Here is a 26,975-nt window from a genome sequence, read left to right as displayed (position 1 = left end):
TTTTGGTTTATTATTGGTTTATTTATTACATTGGACACCGCTCTACTCCTCGACGGACGCTCTCTAATATCTGCTCCTCCTCTTCTCCGGTTTCCATCCGCCAGTTGCGCCCCGGCTCGCCCTTGGTCTCGCACAGTAGCGTCGGTTCGGTGTCCCCACTGTTCCTGTCAGTTGCTGCGCATCGGCACAACATGCAGGATGAGCCTGTGGGGGTGACAACCGAACAACGAACCCCGCCAACAGAGGAAAAGTAGTACAGAAAAAACAAACACAGTCAATAAAGCCGGGAAACAGCAACCAAATGAAACCAACAACCAGCTGGGAGCCCTCACTTCCAACTACAACCACCTGAACCAGAATCCAGATTTTGGTCAAGATCATTTTTGCCCTACACAGTCTATATTTGACCTTCAGCACGACTGGAAAATATATCAGCTAGCTGAGTTTGGATGCACTGAGTCGCCCCTACCCCAAGGAAAATTCAGTCACCTGCCGCTGAGGCAGCCTTTCACCGCTCAAGTCTCCACCAAACCCGCGTGCAGCACAGACTCCAGCCCCGGACGAATCAGCGGCTCGCCAGTGGGGGAGGTTGAAGCCGATGTGGAGACTGTCGCGTCGCCATCGCCCACTTCCGTAAATCCAAACAAGGTTCAGATACAAATGGACTCCCTCATCACCCACCATATAAATAACGGCAATGGCAGTGGCACCGGCAATATGTTGGCCGGAAGTCTCGGGGGCGGTTTTCCAAACCTCCAGAACCAAGAGATGCAGAACCCGAGTGGTGGCTCAGCTTCACCTCCACTCCATGGATTCGGAACCCCGTGGTCGGTTCAGACCAGCTCTCCACCACCCGTCTCCAACTCGGCCAACCCTATCCACCACGCAAACGCGATTAATCAGATGGCTCATACCGAGCCAGACAACAGCTTTTATCCCGGTATCCCCTCCTCCATCAACCCAGCCTTCTTCCAGAGTTTTTCTCCGGGCTCGGCTAATCCGTGCCCCGGCATTAACGTGCAGGGCTTCACCAGTCCGTTCTCGCACCAGATCAACGCCCCTCAGCAGACGCAGCAGAGCCGCCGGTCCCCAGTCAGCCCCCAGATGCACCCCCAGCACCATCATAAGCACCAGCAAGGCGTCTTCCTGCAGCAGAGGAACAACTACAACCACCACCACCAGGTGAGCTATCTCCAGTCCTCTCTATGCATCTGTTGACACGGAAACCATAACCAGGATCCACGTAGAATAGAGGATTGATCCTTTAAAATGACAGATATATAGAAACTGTTAGACTGGGTGGGAGATATTGATATAATACTTTTTTGTAAAGCTAATGTAAATTAGTGCACATCAATGTCACTCCTAGATTGTATTAGGCTCAGGCCACGGTTATGAATATGTTATTACATGTTAGTTAGCCTACGATACAGAAGTGCATAAAAGCAGCTATGATGATGAAAACAAATGTGTCCCTGTGCTCCCAGAACATGTAAGAGCTGCCAATGTAAGGCAGGGATTACATTATTCAATTAACCCCATACTGTGTGTGTGAGTGTGTGTGTGTTTGCATGCGTGTGACTAATAGATCTGAGGTTCAAATGTAAATGTATTCATCACATGCTTGGTAAACAACAGGTGTAGACTAACAGTGAAATGCTTACTTACGGGCCCTTCCCAACAATGCAGAGAAAGAAAATAGAGAAATAATAGACAGGTAAAACACATAATGATAAATAGACAATGAGCAGCGATAACTTGGCTCTATACACGGGGTACCAATACCGAGACGGTGTGCAGGGGTACGAGGTCATTGAGGTAGATATGTACATACAACTAGGAATAAAGTCACAGATAATAAACAGTAGCGTGTGTGATGAGAAAAGAAAGTTAGTGCAGAAAGGGTCAATGCTGATAGTTAAATAGTCCAGGTAGCTGTTTGGTTGAACTATTTAACTAATTATTTAGCTGTCTTATGGCTTGGGGGTAGAAGCTGTTCAGGGTTCTGTTGGTGCCAGACTTGGTGCATCGGTACTGCTTGCCGTGCTGTAGCAGAGAGAACAGTTTATGACTTGTGTGGCTGGAGTAAGTGACCATTTTTAGGGCCTTCCTTTGACACCGCCTGGTATACAGGTCCTGGATGGCCACAGTGAGGTACTGGGCCGTACGCACTACCCCCTGCGCCTTGCGGTCAGATGCTAAGCAGTTTCCATACCAAGTGGTGATGCCGCCAGTCAGGATGCTCTCAATGGTGCAGCTGTAGAACTGTAGAACTTTTTGAGGATCGTTAAATCTTTTCAGCCTCCTGAGGGGGAAGAAGCATTGTCATGCCCTCTTCACGACTGTGTTGGTGTGTGTGGACCATGAAAGATCCTTAGTAATGTGAATCCCCGAAGAACTTGAAGTTCTCGACCCGCTCCACTACAGCCCCGTCAATGTGAATGGGGGCGTGGTCAGCCCTCTGTTTCCTGTAGTCAACGATCAGCTCCATTGTCTTTCTGACGTTGAGGGAGAGGTTCATGTACTTACTATGACTGGGATATGTGGTTATTCCCACCAAGCTATCTTAAGATGAATGCACTAACTTTAAGTAGTTCTGGATAAGAGCGTCTGCTAAATTACTCAAATGTAAATGGCATTGTGTGAGTGTGTGGTGAGAGAGAGTGAGTGAGAGCGCGCGTGCGAGAGAGAGAGAGAGAGTGGGAGAGAGAGAGAGAAATGGATGTTGGTGGTGTCAGTGTGCACAGGATACTTTGTATTAGTCTTAAAGCCCTAAATCTTCTTACCCTTCCAACCCCTCCGCAGAACCAGGTCATTGTAGGCTGTTGCAGAGGGAAACACAGGATCAAAAGAAACACACAAAATACCAACAATGAATACAATTTCACATTCAGCCTCTATCCACTCCTCCCTGTCCTCTCTCTCTCTCTCTCTCTCTCTCTAGCCCATGGTGAAGCAATCTCCCTGGGGGGGCAGTCACCAGGGGAGTGGTTGGAGCTCTGGTGGTATGTCCTGGGGTCGGGACCACCGTCGTGGTGGAGGCATGGGAATCCCGGGCTCTGTCAGCCAGGTCTCCCCCATGAAAAAACCCTTCTCCAGTAACGTCATCGCACCGCCCAAGTTCCCCCGTTCCGCCGGCCCCATGGGCCCCAAGGCCTGGATTGAGGAGAACATGTTCCGAACAGACAGTAACAGTAACACGCTTATGCCTCTCCAGGTACGTGCTTTGACTGTGGTGTCTGTGTTTTTCTCAGTAAGCATAGATAGACTGAGTGCTGCTTTAAACCTACAAAACATTAGGAACACCTGCTCTTTCTATGACATAGACTGACCAGGTGAATCCAGGTGAAAGCTATGATCCCTTATTGATGTCACCTGTTAAATCCACATTAATCAGTGTTGATAAAGGGGAGAAGTCAGGTTAAATAAGGATTTTAAAGCCTTGAGACAATTGAGACATGAATTGTGTATGTGTGCCATTCAGAGGGTGAATGGGCAAGACAAAAGATTTAAGTGCCTTTGAACGGGGTATGGTAGTAGGTGCCAAGCACACCAGTGTCAAGAACTGCAACGCTGCTGGGTTTTTCACGCTCAACAGTTTCCCGTGTGTATCAAGAATGGTCCACCACCCAAAGGACATCCAGCCAACTTGACACAACTGTGGGAAACATTGGAGTCAATATGGATCAGCATCCCTATGGAACGCTTTCGACACCTTGTGGAGTCCATGCCCTGACAAATTGAGGCTGTTCTGAGGGCAAAATGGGGTGCAACTCAATATTAGGAAGGTGTCTGTGTGTGTTAGGAAGGTGTCTGTGTGTGTTAGGAAGGGGTCTGTGTGTGTGTGTGTGTGTGTGTGTGTGTGTGTGTGTGTGTGTGTGTGTGTGTGTGTGTGTGTGTGTGTGTGTGTGTGTGTGTGTGTGTGTGTGTGTGTGTGTGTGTGTGTGTGTGTGTGTGTGTGTGTGTACTGTATACTGGTGGGTGTAGTGCAAAAGGGTTTTAATGCAGTGAGTGAAATAGGGCCGGACTCATAGGATTACGGAATTATTTCCTGAATTAGATATTGAAGCCAGAGCTCACGCTCTGAGAGAGTGGGTGTTTGAGAGAGAGTGGTCGATTAAGGGGTAGAGAGAGAGATAGCAGGGATGACAGAAGAACAGTTTAAATGATGGGAATGGGACAGTTTAATATTCACAGCCCTGTTTTCAAAGTGCAGAGTGTTTCAGAGTGTAGGATTGTGGGAAAGAAGGAGCAGGAAGGCGACAAACATCAAACGCAGAAAGTCAGACAGAGAAAGCAAAGCAGGGGGGAGAGAGGAAGACAGAGAGCCGGGAGGGAGCAGAGGGGGGAGAGAGGAAGACAGAGAGCCGGGAGGGAGCAGAGGGGGGAGAGAGGAAGACAGAGAGCCGGGAGGGAGCAGATGGGGAGAGAGGAAGACAGAGAGCCGGGAGGGAGCAGAGGGGGAGAGAGGAAGACAGAGAGCCGGGAGGGAGCATAGGGGGGAGAGAGGAAGGGGGAAAGTGTAAAGGGGCTCTTTAGAAAACACACAGCTGAGAATCAATGTCACTCCCAGATGACGAGCAGAATTACCATTTCAAACAGACGGGAGCAGTGTTATTAATTTCTGCCATAGTGGGAGGTGTCAGGGAGTAGGGCTGCATTAAAGCTACTTTAACACCACGTTTAGCAGATTTCACCTGAGTCTATTTCAGGATGGGAGTTGTTATAGCTCTATGTACACATACTTCAAGACCCATAACTGATGTCATCTAATTATGCACAGCACAGTTCTGACCTTTTAAGTACAAAGGGGGAAGCTGGAGGCAGAAGGCCTTAAGAAAGGATCTTTGGCTGGGCCACCGTCGCCATACTGTATTTTCCCAGGTGGAGACTGGAAAAACACGCTAGTTATTCCCCTGATCTATTTTTTCAAAGTAATCCCCTCATCACTTTCTCCCTTCTGTCATGGCTCTGCTCTTCCTCTTCCAGGAAGCAGGCGAGGCTCCATGAATTGTTCATTTCCATAAACAGTGTCCGACTAGCAATTCCTCAGATTCCATACACACGTCTCCTCTCTTTTCCTTCCTTCCTCTGTGTTATGTTTGGATAGGGCTTTTTGCATTTGTGCTTCATCATGATGTGAACGTCATTGACAGAGATATGTAGAGGGGAGAGAGAGAGAGGTGACCTACTGCCTATTCCGTGGAGTGTACATTCCTACACGCTTCGATCATTCCATAATAATGCCTTTGTAAATCCTTCATAAGATATGTCATACCATATAAAGGATGTTATACTACACAGACCTGTACTACATTCTTATTCGCTGACAGGGTGGCAACACTCCTTCAGTTGCTACAGTTGCTACAGCATCACATAAACTAGAATGTCCACCCGATGACAGGCTATAGGATATTTAACGGCCATGTTGTTTTTTCCTCTGTGTAAAGCCCAGCTATAAACAGGCCTGGAGGGAACCTGGCCGGTCTGCCTGGAATAATCTGGTATTATCCAACCAATGGCCTTTTCTCTCTGCCCTTCCTCTTACTGTCGGGGGCCCTGACTTATGCCTCAGAGTCAGGCAGTAAACGTTAGCATAACATTAACCTAAAAATCACACACAGATTGACCACTGGACCACTTTTAGAGGAGTGTTTTCAATCCTGTCTGTGGAGAAGTAGTGTGTGGAGTACTGTTGAGTGGTGGTCTGGCTATGTGATGAACATACATCTAGCATGTTTCAGCACGTAGAATGTTTTTTTGTTTTTATTGTCTAATTAGATAATAGTGTAAATATGAAGTTGTGAGAGGTGCTGATATGACCTTTTACTATCTCGCCTCCCTCTCTACTGTACAGGGGTCTGTATTATTGTCCCTCTGATGAGTTCGTAATAACCTCCATCCCATCCCAGCAAGCACTCTGGGTTAAATCCCTGGATTTGGTTTCCTCTCTCTCTCTCTCTCTCTCTCTCTCTCTCTCTCTCTCTCTGTCTGTCTGTCTGTCTGTCTGTCTGTCTGTCTGTCTGTCTGTCTGTCTGTCTGTCTGTCTGTCTGTCTGTCTGTCTGTCTGTCTGTCTGTCTGTCTGTCTGTCTGTCTGTCTGTCTGTCTGTCTGTCTGTCTGTGACTGACTGACTGACTGACTGACTGACTGTCTGTCTGTCTGTCTGTCTGTCTGTCTGTCTGTCTGTCTGTCGTGCTCCAGAGTTCCTGGTGAATCCATCATTGGGCCCATTCTGCTCACAAGCATACCTTAGTACCCCTGAAGTGAACAAATACAGATTCGTTTTTTATCCATGGATGTGCTGCTCCACATGCAGAATATTAAGCCACATCCACAGGCTTACCCATGCCTACAGTATGTACCAGACCACTGCAGGGTTCCAGTTGTTGTATGTGTGTGTTTCAGTTTGACAGTTTTTTCCCCCAGTTGTTTAAGCCTTCATATCTCTGTCCTTCCCTCTCTCCCCTCAGGATCGATCTAGAATGTACGACAGTCTAAACATGCACTCACTGGAAAGCTCTCTGATTGACATCATGCGGGCGGAGCAGGATCCAATGAAGGGTGAGACACTACTTATTTACTCCCTCCCCACCGTCGTTGATTCTCATACTTACTGTACTTACTCACTGTATAATGGGGAAGGGCATTGTGATTGTGGAGAATGGTGATTTAGGGGGAATGCATTTGAGGCGCAGCATACTCTTTCCCAAGGAACTGACAGGCTTCCTGCTCCCTCCTCGAGGCATGTTGTTTTCCCCAGCGCGAGCAGCTTATGTTCTCCCTGGTAAGAGTAAGTATTACTGCCACCACCGGCTGTGCCTTTAAATGAACTTACAGCCCTTATCCTGCTGCTACTGCTACTGCTTAACCTGGGGTACACTGACAGACAGGAGTCAGGCAGCCTGGCAGCACTCTCTGTCCTGATAGGATAGGGTAGGACACTCCTCAAAGGGACAAGGAGTAGGGTGACTGGGCTGGCCCAGGAGTAGGGTGACTGGGCTGGCCCAGGAGTAGGGTGACTGGGCTGGCCCAGGAGTAGGGTGACTGGGCTGGCCCAGGAGTAGGGTAACTGAGCTTTCCCAGGAGTAGGGTGACAGGGCTGGCCCAGGAGTAGGGTGACTGAGCTTGCCCAGGAGTAGGGTGACAGGGCTGGCCCAGGAGTAGGGTGACAGGGCTGGCCCAGGAGTAGGGTGACTGAGCTTGCCCAGGAGTAGGGTGACTGAGCTTGCCCAGGAGTAGGGTGACAGGGCTGGCCCAGGAGTAGGGTGACAGGGCTGGCCCAGGAGTAGGGCGACTGGGCTGGCCCAGGAGTAGGGCGACTGGGCTGGCCCAGGAGTAGGGCGACTGGGCTGGCCCAGGAGTAGGGTGACTGGGCTGGCCCAGGAGTAGAGTGACAGGGCTGGCCCAGGAGTAGAGTGACAGGGCTGGCCCAGGAGTAGGGTGACAGGGCTGGCCCAGGAGTAGAGTGACAGGGCTGGCCCAGGAGTAGAGTGACAGGGCTGGACCAGGAGTAGAGTGACAGGGCTGGCCCAGGAGTAGAGTGACAGGGCTGGCCCAGGAGTAGAGTGACAGGGCTGGCCCGGGAGTAGAGTGACAGGGCTGGCCCGGGAGTAGAGTGACAGGGCTGGCCCAGGAGTAGAGTGACAGGGCTGGCCCGGGAGTAGAGTGACAGGGCTGGCCCAGGAGTAGAGTGACAGGGCTGGCCCAGGAGTAGAGTGACAGGGCTAGGAGTAGAGTGACAGGGCTGGCCCAGGAGTAGAGTGACAGGGCTGGCCCAGGAGTAGAGTGACAGGGCTGGCCCAGGAGTAGAGTGACAGGGCTGGCCCAGGAGTAGAGTGACAGGGCTGGCCCAGGAGTAGAGTGACAGGGCTAGGAGTAGAGTGACAGGGCTGGCCCAGGAGTAGAGTGACAGGGCTGGCCCAGGAGTAGAGTGACAGGGCTGGCCTAGGTGCTGGATCTTGAGGAGAGATCCAGGTAAACTGCAGTCAGTGTAAAATTACTCCTGGCTAGCTACACAGATGGTTAAGCCTACTGGCTTCAACATACTGGCAGAGACTGGGAGACAATTTTAAATTTACAGTACACAGCACAATCCCTTACATTGAATTTGGCACAGTATACTACCCATGAAAGACTATTATTATTGTTAATTATTTACTAGTCTAGATAGCAATGTTATTCTCACAGCCAGTGTCCTGTACTCCACCTGTGCAGGACTCTTGAGTTTAATTTCTTGTTTAGCCTGCAGGAGCAGATAGAGCAGACATTTTAGTAATTTAGCAGATAGTCTTATCCAGAGCCACTTACAGGAACAATTAGTGTTAAGTGCCTTGCTCAAGGGCACACCAGCAGACTTGTCACCTAGTTGGCTCATGGATTCGAACCAGCGACCTTCTGGTTACTGACCCATCGCTCTGCCGACATAGGCCAGTATTCACAGCACAGAGAACCAGAGGGAAACAGACTAAATTTAGACATGATCGCACATTCACACACCGCATGTGACAGCCAGAGGAGTGCGGAGAGGAGGGTGGAGGGGAGGGGACAGTAGGGGAGGTTGGTCTTTGCCATTTATAGCCCTGACTGCTAGGCACAGGGCTAAGCTAACAGAGCAGATGCAGAAGGCAAGCACAAACCTAACAGGGCTTTAGAAATGAGCTTAGCTAATTGGGCATGGGAGATCTACCATGCTAACATGGCAGTGGAAAAGGGTTGCTTCTTTTTCAACTGGAGATCAGATCATTTGCCGGTATGCATTATTTCTCTGTTCACACGTCTGAGGTTCTTTCCATTAAATAACGGACTTTTGCTTCTGATACTTCATTAGGGTTAACCCAAATTGATTCAGGGTTTTACTTTGTGATAAAACATTTAGATAACCAGGACGTTTTGGCGATGTTTACATTGGCGATGTTTACATAATAGCAAGTAATTCAGGTTTTGCATTGCATTCTAGGTAACATTCTCTGTAGCTTAACATGCTAAGCAAGTTCTATATATATATATATATATATTCCAGCTCAAGCTGTCTCCATGGATCAACAGGGTATTGTTCTGTGTTCTGTTTCTGACACTACAGCTCAGTAGGCTATAGCCATGTGACAAGGGTGCTGCTGCTCCATATACATGGCCGTGCCCGTGATGGCCTCGCCCTGGCCTCTCCATCTGCTGAGAGTCTCATCCCTGTGTGTATGTGTGTATGTGTGTGTGTGTGTGTTGTGTGTGTCTCTCTCTAATGTCAGGCCGTGTGGGATGCCCTCACCCCGGAGCCGACGGCCTGCTCATGCTCAATGGTAATTATCTCTCCTGGCCAACGCCAGCTTGTGTCACTTTTTCCATCTCCTTTTCAGTGTAAATGTTTCCATATCATGATTATCACATTGGAGACGCTTAACCAGGCTAGTTCGAGAAGCAGGCTAGACAGTATGTGTAGAATGGACATTTCTGACACTTTTCTGAACTTCATTTCTTTTCTGAACTTCTGGATTGCTTTGTTTAATGGGTAGTGTTGGTTCTCCTATGCTGTGCTGTGTGTGTCAGTTAGACTGACAGTAGACAGTAGTAACAGTGTAGTAAACATGTCTCTTGTTATATATGTATACAGAATCTATAGGACAAGGTCAGCCATCATGTCAACTCCCAAAAACCTCATGAGTGATATGCATTGTTGCTGTAATCCTACAGTGGCTTAAGATAATGAAGTACTGTATGTCCAAGAGGAATGTTTAATAGTGTCCTTCGCACGATGAAGTGAAATGCCTAGTTGTCCAAGTCTAAGACAAATTTGCCCAATCTCGTTTTTTGCACATTCTGCTCTCAGAGAACAGTTCGCTTTGAAAGTGCAGTAACTGCAGTCGAGTGTGGTATTTTGGACTCAGTAATTGCAGAATGCAGTTATACTGCACTGAAACCGCAGTTGTACTGCAAAAGTACTGCAGTAAAAAAAAAACAGTGTTATTTTAGACACAGTATTTGCAGCACACTGTAGTTATACTGCAGTGTACTGCAGTTATACTGCACTCTGACTGCAATATGTTTTCGTAAGGGCTGGACAGGTTAGGTTATATGATGAGATGGATACGAGCATTTTGTATTTGTTAATTGGCAGCTAAGCACTGATCATCATGCCACTTAATTTGATACAAATGAAGACCCTCAATATTTATTGGAAAGGACCCTCAATATTTATTGGAAAGGACCCTCAATATTTATTGGAAAGGACCCTCAATATTTATTGGAAAGGACCCTCAATATTTATTGGAAAGGAGCATCAAGCATCAAGCTCATCACCGTGCACTTTCACCACCCTGTAGCCTAAACTGTGCATGCATTCCCAAGTTGCAGTGGGAGGACCACCAGCATAGCATCGCATGACAGCAAACGTACCTCCACATGCTAGTTATTCTATCAAACAATTGCGCAAGTAATCACTTCCACCACAATTTGTTGCGTAATTCATTTTCACGACACAAAAAGATCGCACTGATGTCGAAGGAACAAATTATCTGTCAACGTTTATGAAACGGACACTTCCATGACACTTGTTTTGATACACAATGACATTACTGGCATAAAAACTGTGGGGGGAAACGTAATGACAATCTTGTGACCATAATAAGGTTTTATGATACTACAACCATGCAGTCAGATGAGGAGGAGATGAAAGGGGTTAGGGGTAAATAATGGTACTAGGTACTAGAGGGCCATCGTTTGATTGCTCTGTAGTGTCAGTAAGTACCAGCCAGGTCTGTGGGTGATTTACTTTGCGAGGAATGTCTGCAAGACATAATACCACTGTTTACTTTGTTTACGTACAGCAAGGAGCTATGGGAGACGTCGAGGTAAAGCCGCCTTCATGTGACGTGCAGTCTGTGTCATGTCATGTGTGTTGTGTGTACATACAGTACACAGCATGGTTTAATGCTACTGAACTGCAGCTACCAAAACAGTGTCTGGATTACAAACGATTCAGTGTTTCTAGCGTCAGCATGACTCATCACCAACCGTGAAAAGGCTCAGTTCAGTCAAAATGATCTTTTTTTCCCTGTGTTTTGTATCATATTGTAAAACAGCTGATGAAACTAGCACTGTAAAAGTGTGTCTTTTTTTATCGGTGTCATTTCCTGATAGTTACTAGTTGGTTACTAAATTGGTTAATAGACCAATAACAAAGCTCCAAACCTTCCTGCCAATAACAGCTAGTTTTAAGTTTCCCCTCCCCACTCAGACCACTCCCAGACAGTCCTAGCAAAATTCTTCCTTGAAGAATAGTTTTTGTATATATCTGTGTAATGTATAATGTATATATTTTTCAATTTTAATGGAAAACTATGACAGTAAGGTACTTAATTGTTACCCAGAAATGATTTGATATTGTTTCCAAACGACTGCATTGGGCCTTTAACTGATGTGGGAGACAAAAAAAATAATAATATTTCAGTATGAATAATAAGTGGTGTCCCAAACAGTTGCTTCTTGTACCAGCATTTGCTTTTTGTTTTTGATTGTACTATGTTACAGGACACTGTGCTGCACCATATGTGTTTACATCCAGACATAGCACATTGCTATAGGTTTCAGACTCAGTAAACCATAGGTTTTCCTCAGTCCATTACTCTAACCCCTGCTACTGCTTTCTTACCAGATCTCTATCCTGTCCTCTCTGTCTGCTGTCTGTCAGTCAGTCACAGAGCTCTGGCTGGAGAATTCATGGTTGCGTGTCTTGGTCTTACAGCACATCTATACTAGATTGCACATAATCCTCTTTCACTTCATGTTTATACTTTGCATTGTAGCTACAAAGCACAAAGCCTGATGACAGTTGTGGCACATGTTGTTATAGACCCTGTGCATTTATCATGTGATTCATTATAAAACGAGAAGTATATCGTTGCAGGCTGGTGGGAGGAGCTATTGGAGGAAGGGCTCATTGTAATGGCTGGAATGGAATTCATGGAACAGAGTCAAAAATGTGGTGTCCATAGGTTTGATACTTTTCCCTTTATTCCATTCCAGCCATAAAAAATGAGCCTGTCCTCCTATAGCTATTCCCACCAGCCTCCTCTGAGATATATAACATTAAGCAATTGGGCTCCACGAGTGTTCAATCTAATAACTGTCATTGGGTGTTATAACTGAGATGGTACAGAACCATTGGTTTCTTCTGTTGTTTACAAACCCCCAAATATTGAATGTGCACAGCAGAAGTATGGGTGCCTTGTGATGTGACTGTATGTATGTTTGTGTGTATCTATGTGGATGTCATTGTCTATGCGGTCTGACCTCTGACCTCTTCTTCTCAAGGCCGCTCGTCCCTGTTCCCAATTGAAGACAGCCTCCTTGATGACGGGCACGGTAACCAGGGAGTCCCAGGGCTTGACACCAACTGTTACCCCCACCCAAACGGGGAGCGCATTGAGCGTTTCTCCCGCAAAGTGTTTGTGGGCGGCCTTCCCCCTGACATAGATGAAGGTGAGAGGAGGAAGAGCATAACACAATCGTGTTAGTTCAGTGACTCACGTGGGTTCCTTCTTCTTTCTTCGTTCCCCCTGCTCCCTGCTCCCTCCTCCTTCTATCTTTCTCTCGTCAGATGAGATCACCAACAGTTTCCGTCGCTTTGGCCACCTGGTGGTGGACTGGCCACACAAGGCTGAGAGCAAATCCTACTTCCCCCCGAAAGGTAAAGCTCTGCTCAGAATTTCTTTAACAGAAACGGACATAAAGGTACAGTATGTCATAAAGGTACAGTATGTTATAAAGGTACAGTATGTCATAAAGGTACAGTATGTCATAAAGGTACAGTATGTCATAAAGGTACAGTATGTTATAAAGGTACAGTATGTCATAAAGGTACAGGATGTCATAAAGGTACAGTATGTCATAAAGGTACAGTATGTCATAAAGGTACAGTATGTCATAAAGGTACAGTATGTTATGTCAGTATGTCATAAAGGTACAGTATGTTATAAAGGTACAGTATGTCATAAAGGTACAGTATGTCATAAAGGTACAGTATGTTATAAAGGTACAGTATGTCATAAAGGTACAGGATGTCATAAAGGTACAGTATGTCATAAAGGTACAGTATGTCATAAAGGTACAGTATGTCATAAAGGTACAGTATGTCATAAAGGTATGTTTTAGCACCATATACTGTATATATATGGCCTGTAGCTATCAATGCAGTCCCTGTGACTGCTGGAAGAGACAGCACAGCTAAGTTAACCCACATTCTCTTTCCATTATGACTACCTACATAGTCTGTGTATATAGTACTTGGTCAAATGGGAATAATTCAGTGTATTTGTAGCAGTATTTCCCCCCACTATTGGATATGCTTTCCAGGTGCTATCCCCTGAGAGTGTGTTGTGTGTGTTGCCTAGGTTACGCCTTCCTGCTGTTCCAGGAGGAGAGCTCAGTGCAGGCTCTGATCGAGGCCTGCATGGAGGAGGACGGCAAGCTCTACCTCTGTGTCTCCAGCCCCACCATCAAAGACAAGCCTGTGAGTCCAACACAAACCCAGCTCTCTGTTGGGCCATTCCCACCAGCAAGGACATCTGTGAGACTAGCAACACCTACACTGTGTAATTCTATCTGGCGATGATTAAATGTATGGGATATGTGTGTACGGGTGTGTGTCTCTAGGTCCAGATTCGTCCATGGAACTTGAGTGACAGTGACTTTGTGATGGACGGCTCTCAGGCTTTGGATCCTCGAAAGACCATCTTCGTAGGAGGCGTTCCACGCCCTCTCAGAGCAGGTAAACACACACACACAATCTCCCTCTATCACAGAGTTCTCCAACGCTCCTGTAGTTTTTCACCCCAACCCAAGTCTAACCTGGTTCAGTTTATCAACCAGATAATTATTACGGTGTGCTAGATTAGGGTTGGAGTGAAAACCTACAGGACAGTAGCTCTCCAAGTAGAGGGTTGAGCAGCTCTGCTCTAGTTGATCTACTCAGTATGTAATTGGATCGGTATGTTCATGTTGGTGATGGTAAATAGATAAACAGATGTTGTGTTTGAAGTAATATGGACCGTCTGAAATGCTGGCAATGTTTCCCCCGTGTAATCACATCTCGTATAATTCATCTGACAACCCCCTCCTCCACTCTTTCGCTCTTGCCCCTCCCCCATCTCACCTACTCATGTGTCACCTCCCCATCTCCTCCCCCCGTTCTCTCTCGTTTCTTCTGTTCTGTCTCTTTCTCTCATCTCTCTCCAGTGGAGTTGGCCATGATTATGGACCGTCTCTATGGGGGGGTCTGCTACGCTGGCATCGACACTGATCCAGAGCTCAAGTACCCAAAAGGGGCGGGGCGCGTGGCCTTCTCCAATCAGCAGAGTTACATCGCTGCTATCAGCGCCAGATTCGTCCAGCTGCAACATGGAGACATTGACAAGCGGGTATAGCCCTCCTCCCTTTCTCCCTCTTTCCCTGCCATCCTTCCCTCCCTCCCACCTACCGCTCCCTCTCATTAACCACACAATCCTGTCAGAGACGTTCTCCTCATGATTTTCTAGGGATGAAGAGAGAGAGAGAGAGAGAGAGAGAGTAAGAGAGGGAGCGTGTGAGAGGATCAGCCCTCCTGAGGATTTGTGGTTCAAAGGAAAAGAGTGTGTGTGTTCCCTCAAGCATCAAACGCAGATAGTTAGACGGTGGTTGCTATGGAGAAGAGAATGCTTGTTAGTGCTGATTGAATTAGTTCCATTTCTCAGCGCTGACTCCTTTGTCTTTAAATCTCACTGAGCCTCAACCCTGTCCTTGTTTGTATAGTAGCATGTTCATCTCTCACTATGTATACCAGCATTTTATCTGTGCTTTCTCAGTGTATTTACATGCTGTATGCTACATGTACTTACATCCACACCTATTATTTTATAGGTATATTTTTGGGATTTTCGACAGGCAGAACAAAAGCTTAATTTAGGCATACTGGTCGAAATTAATTAAGGTTAGGTTTAGGAACAAATGTCAGGTTTAGGTTCAATTTAGGTTGTTTCGCTGAGGTTAAGGTCAGGGTTATGGAAAGGCATAAAAGTTGGGTTAGCATAATGCCGTCCGCCGCCATACTGCAGATTGTCTGCCGGTCAAATATACACTTAAGCTATTGCCTTTCTCAGTATACACTGAGCTTGCAAAAACATTAGGAACACCTGCTCTTTCCATGACATAGACTGACCAGGTGAATCCAGGTGAAAGATATGATCTCACCTCTTCAATCAGAGTAGACAGGTTAAAAAATGATTTTTAAGTCTTGAGACAATTTTTGATGGATTGTGTGTGTGTGCCATTCAGAGGGTGAATGGGCAAGACAAAATAATTAAGTGCATTTGAACAGGGTATGGATGGTGGTAGGTGCCAGGCGCACTGGTGTGAGTTTGTCAAGAACTGCAACGCTGCTGGGTTTTTCACGCTCAACAGTTTCCTGTGTGTGTCAAGAATGGTCCACCACCCAAAGGACATCCAGCCAACTTGACAGAACTGTGGGAAGCATTGGAGTCAACATGGGCCAGCATCCCTGTGGAACGCTTTTGACACCTTGTGGAGTCCATGCCCTGACAAATTGAGGCTGTTCTGAGGGCAAAATGGGGTGCAACTCAATATTGGGAAGGTGTTTCCTAATGTTTTATACACTCAGTGTATGTATCTGTGCTGTGTCTGAGTATTCCACTTCTCATCCCCTCCATGCCCCTGTACCCCTGCAGGTGGAGGTGAAGCCCTATGTTCTGGATGACCAGCTTTGTGATGAGTGCCAGGGGGCGCGTTGTGGGGGGAAGTTTGCCCCTTTCTTCTGCGCCAACGTGACCTGCCTGCAGTACTACTGTGAGTTCTGCTGGGCTAACATCCACTCCCGCGCCGGCCGAGAGTTCCACAAGCCGCTGGTCAAAGAGGGGGCTGACCGCCCAAGGCAAATTCACTTCCGCTGGAACTGAAGAGAAACGCGATCACATGTCACTATGGAGACATGGTCAGAAGCAACAGTTAATTGAAGAGAGACATCGCCAGGCAGGAAAAAGTGTCATCGCCCTGCTTCTTACCGTAAGCTATCAGTGTAGAGTACATAACAGTATACAATATATCTATCTTTTGTAGCAGCCAAACATTACAAGCCTCAGTTTTTCACCAATCCCCCCCCCCCTTTCACATCTCAGGCTCTAACAACTTTTTTTGTGGTACCTTCATGTTTTTTAAGAGGATATTTAAAAAGAGATAGATGTTTTGTAGTTTTTCAAATTATTTTTATATGTGAGATTTAACGTAGATATGAGAATGTCTTTGCATGGGGGTAGCCTGTCTGTCTGTCTGTCTGTCTGTCTGTCTGTCTGTCTGTCTGTCTGTCTGTCTGTCTGTCTGTCTGTCTGTCTGTCTGTCTGTCTGTCTGTCTGTCTTGTCTGTCTTGTCTGTCTTGTCTGTCTGTCTGTCTGTCTGTCTGTCTGTCTGTCTGTCTGTCTGTCTGTCTGTCTGTCTGTCTGCTAGCCACCCCATAGTGGGTGTAGCGTGCCCTTGTTTCTGGGAAAACCTTGATTCTATAATCTGGACGCCTGCCCCAGGTCATTTACCAAAGGTAGCAAAATGATAGGAAGCGTAACAGGGATATACACTTCTGCCACAAAACAAACTTTAATTGTTCATTGTTGCTATGTTCTCTTTTTCCTTATTGGGGAAGAGGTACAAAAATTATAGGGTTATCTTTGCTCTCATTTTGACCTGAAAAAATACAACTATAAATATGAATCTGGTTTGTATTAACTCTACTTAACATTTTGAATCACAAGCTATATTAGAAGCTTTGCTGCTATACATAATATATGAATAGATGTATAGGTGTTATATATTAACAGCATCTGTAAACCGTAATCTTGGATAGACTTAACCAACAGATACAGGATAGACTTAACCAACACATGAAGGATAGACTTAACCAACACATGAAGGATAGACTTAACCAACACATACAGGATAGACTTAACCAACACATACAGGATAGACTTAACCATCACATACAGGATAGACTTAACCAACACATGAAGGATAGACTTAACCAACACATACAGGATAGACTTAACCATCACATACAGGATAGACTTAACCAACACATACAGGATAGACTTAACCATCACATACAGGATAGACTTAACCAACACATACAGGATAGACTTAACCAACACATACAGGATAGACTTAACCAACACATACAGGATAGACTTAACCAACACATACAGGATAGACTTAACCATCACATACAGGATAGACTTAACCAACACATACAGGATAGACTTAACCATCACATACAGGATAGACTTAACCAACACATGAAGGATAGACTTAACCAACACATACAGGATAGACTTAACCAACACATACAGGATAGACTTAACCAACACATACAGGATAGACTTAACCAACACATACAGGATAGACTTAACCAACACATACAGGATAGACTTAACCAACACATGAAGGATAGACTTAACCAACACATACAGGATAGACTTAACCAACACATGCAGGATAGACTTAACCAACACATACAGGATAGACTTAACCAACACATACAGGATAGACTTAACCAACACATACAGGATAGACTTAACCAACACATACAGGATAGACTTAACCAACACATACAGGATAGACTTAACCAACACATACAGGATAGACTTAACCAACACATACAGGATAGACTTAACCAACACATACAGGATAGACTTAACCAACACATACAGGATAGACTTAACCATCACATACAGGATAGACTTAACCAACACATACAGGATAGACTTAACCATCACACAGGATAGACTTAACCAACACATACAGGATAGACTTACACATACAGGATAGACTTAACCAACACATACAGGATAGACTTAACCAACACATACAGGATAGACTTAACCATCACATGCAGGATAGACTTAACCAACACATGCAGGATAGACTTAACCAACACATGCAGGATAGACTTAACCAACACATACAGGATAGACTTAACCATCACATGCAGGATAGACTTAACCAACACATGCAGGATAGACTTAACCAACACATGCAGGATAGACTTAACCTTAAACACATGCAGGATAGACTTAACCAACACATACAGGATAGACTTAACCAACACATACAGGATAGACTTAACCAACACATACAGGATAGACTTAACCAACACATACAGGATAGACTTAACCATCACATACAGGATAGACTTAACCATCACATACAGGATAGACTTAACCATCACATACAGGATAGACTTAACCATCACATACAGGATAGACTTAACCAACACATACAGGATAGACTTAACCAACACATGCAGGATAGACTTAACCAACACATACAGGATAGACTTAACCATCACATACAGGATAGACTTAACCAACACATGAAGGATAGACTTAACCAACACATGAAGGATAGACTTAACCAACACATGAAGGATAGACTTAACCAACACATGCAGGATAGACTTAACCAACACATGAAGGATAGACTTAACCAACACATGAAGGATAGACTTAACCAACACATACAGGATAGACTTAACCAACACATACAGGATAGACTTAACCAACACATGAAGGATAGACTTAACCAACACATGAAGGATAGACTTAACCAACAACAGATACAGGATAGACTTAACCAACACATGAAGGATAGACTTAACCAACACATGAAGGATAGACTTAACCAACACATGAAGGATAGACTTAACCAACACATGCAGGATAGACTTAACCAACACATGCAGGATAGACTTAACCAACACATGAAGGATAGACTTAACCAACACATGAAGGATAGACTTAACCAACAGATACAGGATAGACTTAACCAACACTTAGACTTAACACATGCAGGATAGACTTAACCATCACATACAGGATAGACTTAACCAACACATGCAGGATAGACTTAACCATCACAGGATAGACTTAACCAACACAGGATAGACTTAACCAACACATGCAGGATAGACTTAACCAACACATACAGGATAGACTTAACCAACACATACAGGATAGACTTAACCAACACATGCAGGATAGACTTAACCAACACATACAGGATAGACTTAGACATGCAGGATAGACTTAACCAACACATACAGGATAGACTTAACCAACACATACAGGATAGACTTAACCAACACATACAGGATAGACTTAACCAACACATACAGGATAGACTTAACCAACACATACAGGATAGACTTAACCAACACATGCAGGATAGACTTAACCAACACATACAGGATAGACTTAACCAACACATGCAGGATAGACTTAACCAACACATGCAGGATAGACTTAACCAACACATGCAGGATAGACTTAACCAACACATGCAGGATAGACTTAACCATCACATACAGGATAGACTTAACCAACACATACAGGATAGACTTAACCAACACATGCAGGATAGACTTAACCATCACATACAGGATAGACTTAACCAACACATACAGGATAGACTTAACCAACACATGCAGGATAGACTTAACCAACACATACAGGATAGACTTAACCAACACATACAGGATAGACTTAACCAACACATACAGGATAGACTTAACCAACACATACAGGATAGACTTAACCATCACATACAGGATAGACTTAACCATCACATACAGGATAGACTTAACCAACACATACAGGATAGACTTAACCAACACATACAGGATAGACTTAACCAACACATGCAGGATAGACTTAACCAACACATGCAGGATAGACTTAACCAACACATACAGGATAGACTTAACCAACACATACAGGATAGACTTAACCAACACATACAGGATAGACTTAACCAACACATACAGGATAGACTTAACCACACATACAGGATAGACTTAACCAACACATACAGGATAGACTTAACCATCACATACAGGATAGACTTAACCATCACATACAGGATAGACTTAACCATCACATACAGGATAGACTTAACCATCACATACAGGATAGACTTAACCAACACATACAGGGACTTAACCAACACATAGACTTAACCAACACATGCAGGATAGACTTGACCAACACATACAGGATAGACTTAACCATCACATACAGGATAGACTTAACCATCACATGCAGGATAGACTTAACCATCACATACAGGATAGACTTAACCATCACATACAGGATAGACTTAACCAACACATACAGGATAGACTTAACCAACACATGCAGGATAGACTTAACCATCACATACAGGATAGACTTAACCATCACATACAGGATAGACTTAACCAACACATACAGGATAGACTTAACCAACACATACAGGATAGACTTAACCAACACATACAGGATAGACTTAACCAACACACAGGATAGACTTAACCATCACATACAGGATAGACTTAACCAACACATACAGGATAGACTTAACCACACACATAACAACACAGGATAGACTTAACCAACACATACAGGATAGACTTAACCATCACATGAAGGATAGACTTAACCAACACATGCAGGATAGACTTAACCAACACATGAAGGATAGACTTAACCAACACATACAGGATAGACTTAACCATCACATGCAGGATAGACTTAACCATCACATGCAGGATAGACTTAACCAACACATGCAGGATAGACTTAACCAACACATACAGGATAGACTTAACCATCACATACAGGATAGACTTAACCAACACATACAGGATAGACTTAACCATCACATGCAGGATAGACTTAACCATCACATGCAGGATAGACTTAACCAACACATGCAGGATAGACTTAACCATCACATGCAGGATAGACTTAACCATCACATGCAGGATAGACTTAACCATCACATGCAGGATAGACTTAACCAACACATGCAGGATAGACTTAACCAACACATGCAGGATAGACTTAACCAACACATGCAGGATAGACTTAACCATCACATACAGGATAGACTTAACCAACACATGCAGGATAGACTTAACCAACACATACAGGATAGACTTAACCATCACATACAGGAAACAGATATCATATAACAGATATCATACATAAACAGATATCATATATAAACAGATATCATATAACAGATATCATATAACAGATATCATACATAAACAGATATCATATATAAACAGATATCATATAACAGATATCATATAACAGATATCATACATAAACAGATATCATATAACATATATCATATATAAACAGATATCATATAACAGATATCATATAACAGATATCATATAACAGATATCATACAACAGATATCATACAACAGATATCATATAACAGATATCATAGATTAACAGATATCATATAACAGATATCATACATTAACAGATATCATATAACAGATATCATATAACAGATATCATACATAAACAGATATCATATAACAGATATCATACATTAACAGATATCATATAACAGATATCATACATTAACAGATATCATATAACAGATATCATATAACAGATATCATACATTAACAGATATCATATAACAGATATCATACATTAACAGATATCATATAACAGATATCATACATTAACAGATATCATATAACAGATATCATACATTAACAGATATCATATAACAGATCTCATATAACAGATATCATACATAAACAGATATCATATAACAGAAACCACTAAATCCTACTGTGAGTAGCATGTACAAAAACAATAGAAGCCTAGGTGTTCAAAATACCATGGCGATCAAGACAAATACATTAAAACTACTTACCTAAAACATCTTGCATGCATTGATGTTGATACGTTGTTTGATCCGACATACTTATACAAAAAAAATGCTATATTGGTTCTAGACTAGTGGATGCCACCATTTTGTTACGTGGTGGTTTGTGAGGAGTGAAGAAGCTGTTGAGAAGCTGAGTGGTGTTTAGTCAGTGGCTAGTGTCGTCTCTGTGCTGTCTGTGTGGGTCTTGTTAGTGTGTGGACAGAGGTTTTAGTTTAGTAACAATGTAGATATACGAGAATGAGAACACAACAATATTTTGCCTTCACCCCTCCTTTCCTCCCCACCTTTTTATAGTTACTGTGGTTACTCTAATGTAGCAAAGCACTTAAAAGACCAAAAACACACAGTAGCCTGGCTGGATCAGCCAACTGCAGGCATACGACTGGGAGATGTGTGTTTGTGCAGTGTAGTGTGCCATGTGTTACACTAGTTGGCTAATCCATACCGCTGTTCAAATGTTGTCATGGAGAAGGATTCATAAGGAAGATTCTGTCCAATATTTGTTCCTGGGTCGTGTTATCAGGCGATGAATTTTGCAGTTGGATGAAACTGTTCTATAAGAAATCTGTCTCTCATATGTACAGTAATTACTAGTTATGAGACTCCAGACCTATAGAAAGTGGCTAAGTTCTATGTCCTGCTAGTGAAAGATGACAAAGACACACCCCTTCACTGATAATAATAAAACATTTGGGTCTGCAGAATACATATTAACTGTGTTCTTTGTTTTCTCTAACTGTGACCCTGTGAGGACATCGCTCTTAAATACTTTTCAGGGGACAATCCCTCTCTCTGTGAGTAATGACCTGCTGGTGCATTAGCATATCAGCTGTATGGTACTGTACATGTCTGTATCTCTACAGGGTAATATCCCTGTTATTCCTGTGTCATAGTGTTTCATGCCCTGGTGTGGAGTCCTTGGTATCCCGTAGGTCAGGTGTCATGTGTTGCTGTTACTACCCTATGGGGATACGATTTTATGTTCGTTTATTCACATACTGTATTATTAGAACATTCATGTGTTTAACGTCTTGAACGTGTGACCCCCTCCCTGTCCCACGCATCTCTAATCACTTTTGATAATATATTATGCACTTCCCTTTCTATATTTCCCTCTCTTTTCCCTTGGATGATTTGATTCTTGACTAATTTTTCACCCTAGCAGTTAGATAGCTGATAGAATGCGGACGTGGTTTGGGTAACAACCTATTTTGCTCCATTTCATTACTCATGAAAAATTCTGTTCTAACAAAATTCTACCTATTTATAATTCTACCAGATGATTTATTGAATACAATTTTTTTTCATAATTGTGTGCGGAGGCGGTGGTCTTAGGTTTTTCTATGTGAAGGGAGTAGTTATCTAATACGTTCTAATATATTCAAACGGAGTCCGGTTGTTACAGGACATGTGTTTCTGCCCGGCTCTCTGTAGGTTAATAGGGTGCTGAGCTATGATGACTGGCTCTACAAAATGGTAGCCAAAAAATGATGAGCAACAGCTTCAAAGCAAATGAGGGATCCTTTAGCCACCAGCCACCCTACTTGTACTCGAGAGTTCTTGTACGGCGTTCGTGGTGTGGTTGGTGTTCTGCTCAGAACAGAACAGAGCTCGCTTTTACATTGTCACCATTGCCCTGTAACACTTGACTCCTTGTGCTGTTTGTTGAGTAATTTGAGTAATATGTTGAACACTGTTAATTTGTACAGTGCCTTCGGAAAGTATTCAGACCCCTTTGACTTTTTTCATGTTTTATTATGTTACAGCATTATTCTAAAATTGATTAAATTAATACAAATTCTCAGCCATCTACAAAAAATACCCCATAATGACAAAGCAAAATCAGGTTTTTAGACATTTTATTTGCATAAGTATTCAGGCCCTTTGCTATGACATTCGAAATTGAGCTCAGGTGCATCCTTTTTCCATTGATCATTCTTGAGATGTTTCTACAACATTATTGTTGGAGTCCAACTGCGGTAAATTCAATTGATTTTACATGATTTGGAAAGGCACACACAATGCATGTCAGAGCAAAAACCAAGCCAAGAGGTTGAAGGAATTTTCCGTAGAGCTACGAGACAGGATTGTGTCGAGGCACAGCTCTGGGGAAGGATACCAAAACATTTCTGCAGCATTGAAGGTCCCCAATTACACAGTGGCCTCCATCATTCTTAAATGGAAGAAGTTTGGAACCACCAAGACTCTTCATAGAGCTGGCCGCCCGGCCAAACTGAGCAATTGGGGGAGGGAGGTGACCAAGAATCCAATGGTCACTCTGACAGATCTCTAGAGTTCCTCTGTGGAGATTGGAGAACCTTCCAGAAGGACAACCATCTCTGCAGCACTCCACCAATCAGGCCTTTATGGTAGAGTGGCCAGACGGAAGCCACTCCTCAGTAAAAGGCACATGACAGTCCACTTGGAGTTTGCCAAAAACCTGCTTCAGAGTGCTCAAGACCTCAGACGGGGGCGAAGGTTCACCTTCCAACAGGACAACGACCCTAAGCACACAGCCAAGACAACGCAGGAGTGGCTTTGGGACAAGTCTCTGAATGGCCTTGAGTGGCCCAGCCAGAGCCCAGACTTGAACCCGAACGAACATCTCTGGAGAGACCTGAAAATAGCTATGCAGCAACGCTCCCCATCCAACCTGACAGAGCTTGAGAAGATCTGCAGAGAAGAATGGGAGCAACTCCCCAAATACAGGTGTGCCAAGCTTGTAGTGTCATACCCAAGAAGATCCGATGCTGTAATCGCTGCCAAAAGTGCTTCAACATGTTCTGAGTAAAGGTTCTTAATACATGTGCAAATATTTTGTCATTATTGGGCATTGTGTGTAGATTGATGAGGGGGGGGGGGACAATTTAATAAATGTTAGAGTAAGGTTGTAACATAACAAAATTTGGAAAAAGCCAAGGGGTCTGAATACTTTCCGAAGGCACTGAATGTTTGTGTCTTTGTACTTTTAAGAATCATATTTATTTCACTTTTTAGTAGACAAATAACTATTTGATTTTGATTGTATTTTTTTATTTCAATAGGTTTGTTATTATTATTATGATACATATTTTAGTTGTCCTAATATTCTAATTATGTTATTAAGCCGGGCTCCGTTGAAAGAAAAAAATAAACAAACTATTTAAAAAATCATGTCATTATGTATATATTGATGTATTACTATATAACTGTTTTAACATGTCTAAATGGTTGATATAGAAGTTCAGCTTTACACCTTTTAATTGAAGGAAAGAAACATTGAGGGTTTTATTATATTCACGGAAGACACTTGAGATTCTCCCCCTGTTGCATCGAGGCCCGCGGTGCCTCTCCTCATAGATGCTCTGAAACTTGAATATAACACATTTTGAAAGGCTGACTAACCTCGATTCTGTGTTGTGACGTGCAATACTGTTTCTAATGTTTGTATAAAAAGTAAGAATTACAGTGTAAACCTTTTTAATGCAGATTTATTTTTTTCATTGCATATTTAGCATATTTCTGATCCACAGTGTCATTTTTTACTGTCAGAAAAGAAAGCCCTTTTCATTGCAACTATTTTTAAATCCAGATATCTTTGTACTGATGTAAATGATTGTAATTATTTTCAATCGTGTTTTGCTAACAAAAAGAGATAATTTTTCATGCATATTTCTATTTCATTTCATTTTCATTTTTTTACATTTCATTTAATAGTAGAATACTTTGAAACATTTTTCATATTGTATGTCATTGATATTATTTTGTATTTTTATGTGGCAATATATACCATTTTAAGAGGCTAATTGCATAGATATTATTTTAATTTGAATAATTTTTTAAGCTAAATCCTTGTAATATTGTTAAAGTAACTCATTTCTACATTTGAGTTGGTGTATGGATTCACAAAAGTGGTTTGAGGTGTACCGATTGTAATTATTACTCAATGGTTCTTTGATATGCAAAATAGATATAATGCTGATTAAAATGTTTGTTTGTTTGTTTTGTATTTAAATGGTGTGTTGATTACAATCTGTTTTCTTTCATTTCCTGAATAAATAAAGACCCATTCTGTTCAGACACAACATGCTTGCCGTTTTTCTCTGTGTTTGTCTCTATGGCTCTGCCTAATGTTTAGGACAGTTGTTTGTCTTTGCCCGGAGTTCCCCTGATGTACCTCCTCATGCATGTAAGCCTATGGTCTCATGAGTCTTCTCAAGTACCCCCATGGGTCCTTGTATCCGTGGTTGGGAACCACTGGTTTAGGATGCCATCGCTATTGCTTAGGTATTGCTTAGCTATTCTTGACTAAGCTACAGTATATAGGGAGAAATTACCATCTGCTTTCTCGCCTAACTGCATAAGGAGTATTTTAGTTGTATGTCTGAATAGAAGTGTAGTGAGTGATATGAAACATACAGGTAACTGTCAAAATAAGTTAACACAAAGTACATTGAAAGCAGGTGCTTCCACACAGGTGTGGTTCCTGAGTTAATTAACCAATTAACATTCCATCATTCTTAGGGTCATGTATAAAAATGCCCAGTTTATGGCTAGAAGAAGAGATCTCAATGACTTTGAAAGAGGAGTCTCTAAGGAGCATAGGGGGTTTAAAGAGGGAGTGTGTGTGTTTGTGTGTGTGTGTGTGTCACCACATCTCAACCCATTGAACACTTACGGGAGATTCAGCTGCAGCACCTGAGAGCATTTTCTACCAACAAAACACCTAATTATGTAATTTCTCGAGGAAGAATGGTGTCGCATCCCTCCTATAGAGTTCCAGACTCTTGTAGAATCTATGCCAAGGCACATTGAAGCTGTTCTGGCTCAACACCCTATCAAGACACTTTATGTTGGTGTTTCCTTTATTTTGTCAATTACCTGTATGTAATCTAGTCTTCTTGAAAAGTGATTAAATGTTGCGTTATAGATTGACCCAGCCAGAGGCTGGGCTCCACTGGGACTAGTAAGTATAAGGCCAGGATCATTGTGCAGTCCATATGATATACTGCTTAGCACATCAAGCATCCTGAGAGAGTGTGGGAGCGAGAGAAGATAGTTTCAGAGTAAATGGGTTTTGAGATCAGTTTTGACAGATGGCCAGGTTTGACCATGACCAGGGTAAACGTGACGGTCATTTGCCCACTCAGAACACCTAGCTGTGTTACCACTGAGAAATGGTGTGTCAGTAGCCAAACACCAGCCAGGATCCCATCCTACAGCACTCCTTTACCAA

General features: G+C 43.3%; 1 protein-coding gene and 1 long non-coding RNA gene across 3 annotated transcripts; one reads left to right on the top strand and one right to left on the bottom strand.

The window, feature by feature from the left end:
- LOC118359058 (uncharacterized) lies at window positions 1–619 on the bottom strand. The gene is made up of 2 exons (XR_004820588.2): window positions 490–619; window positions 1–204 (listed from the first exon to the last, which is right to left on the bottom strand). It is a non-coding gene; the product is annotated as an uncharacterized LOC118359058 (long non-coding RNA).
- Window positions 202–17,788, top strand: LOC118359057 (cytoplasmic polyadenylation element-binding protein 2-like). 2 transcript variants are annotated; one of them, XM_035737264.2, is made up of 11 exons: window positions 202–1,182; window positions 2,945–3,217; window positions 6,473–6,563; window positions 9,245–9,295; window positions 10,820–10,843; window positions 12,306–12,473; window positions 12,592–12,681; window positions 13,385–13,503; window positions 13,647–13,761; window positions 14,229–14,410; window positions 15,713–17,788. In XM_035737264.2, exons 1-11 carry the CDS (start codon window positions 661–663, stop codon window positions 15,938–15,940), a joined length of 1,863 nt encoding a protein of 620 aa, XP_035593157.1. In that variant the 5' UTR covers window positions 202–660; the 3' UTR covers window positions 15,941–17,788. The 2 variants fall into 2 exon arrangements, with proteins under 2 accessions (XP_035593157.1, XP_035593158.1); XM_035737265.2 differs by lacking the exon at window positions 10,820–10,843.
- Window positions 17,789–26,975: the final 9,187 nt, after the last annotated feature.

Source organism: Oncorhynchus keta, chromosome 26 (assembly GCF_023373465.1).
Source record: "Oncorhynchus keta strain PuntledgeMale-10-30-2019 chromosome 26, Oket_V2, whole genome shotgun sequence".
NCBI lineage: Eukaryota > Metazoa > Chordata > Actinopteri > Salmoniformes > Salmonidae > Oncorhynchus > Oncorhynchus keta.
Note: the sequence above shows the minus strand (reverse complement) of the source record. Positions and strands in the feature narration are given on the sequence as shown.

What these genes read in the sequence shown, in the direction of transcription:
- LOC118359057 (XM_035737264.2), top strand. Translation starts at nt 661, where the DNA reads ATGGACTCCCTCATCACCCACCATATAAATAACGGCAATGGCAGTGGC. An exon ending in TCCACGCCCTCTCAGAGCAG is followed by an intron (nt 13,762 to 14,228) that starts GTAAACACACAC and finishes ATCTCTCTCCAG; the next exon opens with TGGAGTTGGCCATGATTATG. An exon ending in ATGGAGACATTGACAAGCGG is followed by an intron (nt 14,411 to 15,712) that starts GTATAGCCCTCC and finishes GTACCCCTGCAG; the next exon opens with GTGGAGGTGAAGCCCTATGT.